General features: G+C 42.5%; 1 protein-coding gene across 1 annotated transcript; it reads left to right on the top strand.

The window, feature by feature from the left end:
• Positions 1-5: 5 nt before the first annotated feature.
• Positions 6-4,552, top strand: ITPRIPL2 (inositol 1,4,5-trisphosphate receptor interacting protein like 2; the record flags this gene model as incomplete). Its single annotated transcript, XM_019512601.1, has 1 exon — positions 6-4,552. A coding segment is annotated over one exon (645 nt), but the record flags the coding sequence as incomplete, so codon positions are not given.
• Positions 4,553-7,082: the final 2,530 nt, after the last annotated feature.

The following is a 7,082-nucleotide window of genomic DNA, read 5'->3' as shown; positions in this document are numbered from 1 at the left end:
TTTGCTGCCACCTGGCGCGGGCGGTGCGCTGCGTGCCCGCCCTGCCGCTGGGCGACGCGCTGTACCTCGTGCCCGCCCGCCAGGCCCTGTGGGCGCTCGACGCCTCCAAGCCCGAGCAGCGGCTGCTGGCCTGGCTCCGCCAGCAGGCCCCGCCCGACTCCTGCCACCTCAAGTGCCTGCAGATCCTCAAGGGGCTGCGGGACCTGAGCGGGCGCGGGCTGGAGGGGCCGCTGGGCACCCAGTGGGGCCGCGTGCTCTCCTCCTACGCCCTCAAGACGGCCCTGTTCTCCGTGCTGCTGCGCGGGCCCTGGCAGGCCTGGCAGGAGCAGTTCCTGGTGGAGCGGCTGGAGGAGCTGGTGCTGTACCTGCGGGACTGCCTGCACAAGCGGGTGCTCATGCACTTCTTCCTGGGCAACCCTCGCGTGCCGGAGGCGGTGCCCGTGCCCAGGTTCCTCAGGGAGGCCGCCCCCCTCAACCTGCTGGCCGCCTTCGACGCCTCCACGCTGGATGCGGCCGCCACCCAGCTGCTCAAGGCCTGGAGCCAGGCTCCCAAGATCATCAGGATGTACAGCGGCCCCCGGCACTTGAGGAGGAGCCCAGCGCTGTGTCGGCACGTCCCCGAGGCCAGCCAGGAGGCCCAGAGCGACTGAGTGCTGCTGGCCAGCACCACGCTGCCTGAGGAGTGGGTGCTCGAGGCCGGAGCGACCTGGAAAAGTGCCTGAGCTTCCTAGGGGGACGTGTACCAGCCTGACAGCAGAAATCGCAGCCATTCCCCTAGCCTGGTACACCTAGGACGCCAAGACTGAGATGACCAAAGCTTTACCACTCTCCAGGTATTTGTGATTTTTCACAGAAGTCTTGTGAAGTTTGCAGGAAGACACTGTCGCTGGTGGATTTTTCTTTTCCTTCAGTCCCTTTTCTGGGACTTGTAAACCCAGTTCAGTATTTGGATGCATTGGATGTGTTCGGACTGACACACTTGGAATCCTGTCTTTAAATTCTAGTCGCAAAAGTGACCCCATCCAGAGCTTTTTCCTCCTTTATGCAAAAGAGCGCCCGGGTCAAGGTCACTGGGATGCAAAAGATGTCAGCACACTTGGGTACTTCATTTGGTGAGAAGGGCGAGAGATCCGGCTGTGAGGGTTTCTTCCTCCTAAATTAGAATTTCTAAGTCATTGCCCAGTGAGACCCTCAGGGTGATCTGTCTAATCTAATCTACTGTGCTAAATGTAGAAGAATAATATGCAAATTAATATAACATTAAATTATGAGGTGTGAAAAAAGAAACAACTGTGGGAAGAATCGAGCTGTACATTTGTATTAAAGTGAAGGTCATTCTGAAGGATTAAAATAGGATAATACAGCTTGTAGAGGAGAGAAAAATAATAGCACTTTATTTTCATAAAGGCCTTCATGTTGTGGAAATTGGCTGCACTAAATGTTTGAATATAAAAGAGGCATTATTTTGTTTATTATTAAAAGTGGTTGATAGGCAAGTTGTTTTCAATAAGCCTTTTTGTTTCAGTAAGCACACTTTAGGTCTAAAGCATTAGTCTTCCTTAGAAGTAGCCTTATGTTTAAGGATTACCAAAGAACTGCTTCTTTGCTATAGTGCAGAAGTTTTAAACAATCCACTCCAAAATGTGTTGTTTTTAAGTATTTGTAGCAGCTACATCTCCAATAATGGGGTCCTGGTTGAAGGACCCTAACACACTCCCCAGGTGTGGCAGCCTTCAGGTCTACAGGAGACCAGTAGGTACCATGGGTGGGGTGGTTTTATAATGCTATACTGCAGCAAAATATGTCTGTATTTATTTTGGTGAAGTATTTGGGGGTACCTTTACAGTTTTCTGGGACTTGGAACAACGCCATGGTACAGCAAGTCAGTTTTTAGACTTAGCATCTCTAATGTTTGTTCCCTTAGTAGAAACAGTAGCAAGGTAGTTTCAACATGTTGTGGAAAGACTTTATCTGAATACCTCAGACAACAACATTTCAATTTACTTGGAAGTTAGCACTTACTCTGGTTGCTGTGCATTGTACACTTATCTCTCTTTTTTTTTTTTTTAGCTAAAACCCAAAACTATGGTAGGCCTTATGGGGCCAAGGTTGCATTAAATTATAATTTGTGGATAAGGCTCAGAAAGTTTCAGTGCGATTTACTCTGTAAAATGTTCTTGGCTTCTGCTAAAAACAGTTGAAGTGTGTGGAACTAAATGCATCACAGGGGGCCTGCAGAACTGCAGCAAAGTTGTCCCAGCTTTTGTTGTTGTTGTAATACAGCATACCACCCTTGTACATACTTAGCTCATATCTTGAAATATAAAATGTATTAAGATCCAAACCCTGCATAAAGTTAAGCACGTGCCTTAATGTTTTTAGGAGTAGGTCTAATGTGAACTGTACGTAGTCTTTAATTAAAAATTGGTAAATGAATTTGGAGCAGCTGGAAAATTTTGAAATGCCAAAATCAGGCTGTAATTGTAGTATGTTGACATGTTCCCATGCTCTTTCCTAACAGTTCTCTGAAATAGAAAATAGCAAACTTTTTAGTCTTTAGCTTTTTCAGTTAAAAACATCCCTACATACATGCCAGTTTTATGGGTATTTAAAAACTTTTTAAATCTTTTATGTTCAGGTAATGTCAATTGGTGTGATACTTTCTCAAGTTAGATTATTTCTATATGGGCATTGTGCTTCTCTTTTGCAAATACAAAGGGTATATTTATAGTTAAATGTTATTTGTTTGTGGTAATCTAAACCTATGAAAGTTCCCTTGGTTGGCTTTTTGGAAGCCTATAATGTGTGTTTATCATCTGGCATGCAAACAAGGGGAGCTAGTCTGCTTTCCTTAGTCACTGGAGTCTTTGCCTGAGGAAAGACTGTAGAATTGAACCAAGGTATTCTGGTTGCCTGTTGCTTGGAGCATTTAATAAACATGTATTCAGTAATGTATTCTGACACCAGGGCTACCTTAATGAAATACCTGTTTGTGTAACATTGTCTTGGAGAGGCAATAATTTGGTGCGTGTTCAATATTGGTTGTTATAATGCATGGAAATGTATTATAGATGTATAAATATTGTATTGCTATTTAGTAGTGATGCCACAGAAGGGAAGTTACATGAAGAAATGCATAATAAGGTATGGTGCAGGGTTAACAATAGCTTTGAAAGGTAATCTCGAATGTTGGGGTGAAAGACAAATGAGGAGGACCTGTAACTCTCAGCGGGGTAGCCGTATGGATAATCCAAAAGAAAAGGGGAGGGAGTGGAGAAAAATCTTTAGGTGGCTCAAGACAGAAGGTTGGGAATGAGGGTTTTAATCATGCACTACATTAAACAGTGCCTCCAAGCTGTATGTTAAATACAGATAAGCCTTTATGACTTCATGAAGGCCTCAGCCTTGCATGTTACAGGCAAAACTTGTTGCTTTTTAGCTTATTAACATAATTGAATCCAACTAGTCCTGACTGGGAGTCCTTGTTGGATACAGAACAATACGTGGGGGGGGTGGGATTCTTGGTGACATAAACTACCAAAGCAAACTTAGGTTCTGATCTTGGACATGCCTTTGTGGCTACGTTTATCTTAGTCATATGAGCAGCCCAACTGAAGTCAGTGGGACTGGTCAAGTGAATGAAGTTAAGTGTACACACACAATTGGTTGTAGAATCAGAGACTGCAATCACTAAACTGCACCTCTGTTACTGAGGCATGGGTTGGTATTTACTTTAATAGTTTATCTGCTATAATGCAGATAATGCATGTTCATAGGTATGTTCATATTTGACCAAAGTGACAAGTGACCTTTGGGTTCAGTTTAGTATAGTCATTTTCTACAACACGCAAACTACTCTGGTGTGACTGTTAGTTTCCTGGTGCTATTTTAGGGCTTTATCCAGTAAATATGCATGTGTAGAACTTGACTCTCATGATTATCCATTAATCCCCTCCCTCCCTGGGTTTGTTCATACAAGTGAAGTTCTGTACAAGTATTTGCAGGATTGAGACCATGAACAGTTATGGTGTAATGTATATTTAAATTGAATGCAATAAAGAACCACATATTACTTAGACACATGTATTTTAACTACAAAGCCAATTTTGTAAGGTGTAAGTGTTATGAGGTTGTCTTTTTATTGGGGAGGTGGAAGCCACAGTTAATTCATATAAGTTTCTGACTTTGCTCTGTATCTGAAATCAGTATCTTTACAAAGACAGCCTCATTTCTTAAGACACTTAAGTATTCCTCCTTATGTTTTGGATCTTTTTGCAGTGTAATACAAATAGTGCTATATGTCTGTCTGGATTAGACATTTGTGGTACAGTTATTTTGACCAAAGATTTAACTGAATACGTGTTCAGCTGCTATTGGTTTAAGAAAGTGTTTTATATTCTTAAAATGTTAGCCCATTTCTAAACAAATGTTATAAATCCATTTTCTATTTAATAACAAAATACATTTGCACTTTTATTGTTTCTGACCAAGTTGGAGTTTTTGTTACTTGTTTTTAATATTTCATTATTAATAAACCACTGTTTTGAAATAGCTGTGCTTAAGTGATTTTTACAGGGAACTTAAATTTTTGGCTACAGGTAATTGCTCAGTGACAGGTTTCTCAGAAGTGACCCTAGCACTGTAGATTGTCCAAGGGCACAATCCTGGGATTTGTAGAAGATATCCAGCAACAAAACCACCCTGGTCCCTTGCATGTATTGTGGAGTCTTCCTGCATAAAATAAAAGCTGTGCAGGCTCAAGCCAATGTTATTCAGTGTTTGGAACAGGAGAGAGAGCCATGAGAGAGGAGGGAAGCTGGCCGAGTTGCTCTACAAATTTCAATACAAGCTTCATTTTCAAGCTTGTGTTGGAGGGGGTGCAGCCAGGGCACTGGCTGCAATATTGTCAAGGTGGGACAGGTCAGTTCTATTTTGCTGGCCCCAGCTTTGGGGTTGTACACTAAGAATGCTTGCACACAGATCTAGGGCACAACATCTTGTGCAGACTCAGCCTGTATAAACACGTGACTGTTTCAATGTCGTACAACATGGCCCATACTCTGTTTCACATGGAGAGCTTTGTTGAAGGCGGAGGGAGTTGGAAGGATATCCTTCCTTCATCCTGCCTTTATAAGCCTTGAGTAAGATGCTAAACCCATATTCCTGTTGCTGGTACCATTGCACACTCCATTTAGAGCAGTAATTCTCAACTCTGTAGACTCAGTGCACCCCTTGTCAGACATGGGGTGCCTCTTGGAAAATACGAGCTCTTAGCTTTCATTCATTTTTTTGTCTATGGAAAAATAATAGAGCAATTCTGCTGTAAAGACCTAAGAAAGATCACATCCGGTGAGAGTGTTTTTTATGTGGATTTCTATATGAAATTTCTAGTTTTATCTTGTGAATGATGATATGTTGGTGTTTGTACACCCCACAGTGTTGATATAACAAGGATCTTGCAGCACCCTAGGGTGCCACCTCACCTTGGTTGAGAATTACTGATTTAGAGAATGGGGAAACAGCAAGATCTTCATCTTCAGTTTGCTTAATAAATGCAGGGTAATTCATCTGAAGTCTTTCTTGTCCCTCACCTCCACATAAATTAAAAGCTTTTGGAGAGGGCTCAAAAGTTTTACAAAAGTCTGAAGAATAATCAGCCAGCTGAATTGTTCAGATCATAAACTCACTTCCAAAACTGACTCACATGCCATTGCTGTAATCAGCACCCGTGGTGGTTGCTGGTTGGATTGATTCCTTAATTTCAAAATACTTTTGGTTCAAGTGAAAGCTCTTCAGCAATACACTTCATACTGAGTCCTGGGTTTCTCTTGAGCAGAAAATGAGTAAAGTATGAGAATTTTCCCTTTTCTGATTAATTAGTTTAGCTCCCTCCCCCCTCTTTTCTTAAATCTAAGGCTTGCACAATTGGTATTAAAGAAAAGTACATTTGTGTCTGACCCATCAAATAAATTGTTTAAAACATCTTTACCTATGTGCAAATGCAATCCTTGTAATGCAGTCAAGGTCAGTAGCGAGCTGCTGATTAAGTACTGGTAAAGCAAATCAGAGCTGCCTGGAAGGGAAAAGACTTTTTATGCCTTCCAATTCATAAGACTCCAAAGAAATTCAAACATGAGAACTTTGCTTTCTGTTTTTTCATTTCATCTTCAAACACATACCTGTCAAGCCTTTTCCTCTACAAAGGAGGGTACTGAATTTGAATAGTTAGCAGGTGAGTGCGGAAAATGCTCTGCTTCTATTCAGACTATGTAAATATTTGAGCTACATAGGTCATGAAAAGTGAGTTCAAGGAACCCCCAATGTTTGATCATAATATGTGTTCACTGTAGCACCTATTGATATTCATAGGTTGTTAGGGGCTGGAAGGGACCTTGCAGATCATCGGGTCCAGCTCCCCGGCTCTAGGCAGGAGAACAACGGGTCAAGCGACCCCAGCAAGGTGACTGTCCAGTCTCCTCTTGAAAATCACCAGGGTAGGTGACTGTACCACCTCTGGAGGGAGTTTATTCCACAGTCTGGACACCCTGACTGTGAAGGAGTTTTTCCTGGTATTAAGCCTGAAGCAGCCTTCCAGGAGTTTGTATCCATTGGTCCTGGTCTGCCCCGGGGGTGCCCTAGTGAACAGTTTCTAGAGTTCAGCCCCTCTACCTCTTTTGATGACTATTGCAAGATTTATAGTACCCGTGGTCATGGAGAGTTGAATCTCTATATGGATCTGGCTATAAATGGGGTTTCCATCCCCACATTTCTTGTGAACATATGTTTAGTATTTTAATCCACAGAGTATAATGTGCTACACAAGTACTGTAGATGAATTAGAGGTGGAACGATGAGAGGGAAGGGGCAGTAGGACAGGGTAATATTTAAACCAGAAAAATGCATATTTATTTGAATAAAGCATGTTTATGCTATGCAACATAGAGCTGACTTGTTAGTATCTTTTTTCCCTTAAGTTACCTACACGAACTGTAATAAGCATTATTAAACCAACAACATTTCCTGAAACTTACTGATAAGACATAGCTTGTCTTTAGCTCAGCATCTGAATTGGAGGCCCCTTG

This window comes from Gavialis gangeticus, unplaced genomic scaffold (genome assembly GCF_001723915.1).
Source record: "Gavialis gangeticus isolate Ggan-Ray unplaced genomic scaffold, GavGan_comp1, whole genome shotgun sequence".
Classification (NCBI taxonomy): Eukaryota; Metazoa; Chordata; order Crocodylia; family Gavialidae; genus Gavialis; species Gavialis gangeticus.
The sequence above is the reverse complement of the archived record's forward strand: the minus strand, read 5'-3'. Positions and strand labels throughout refer to the sequence as shown.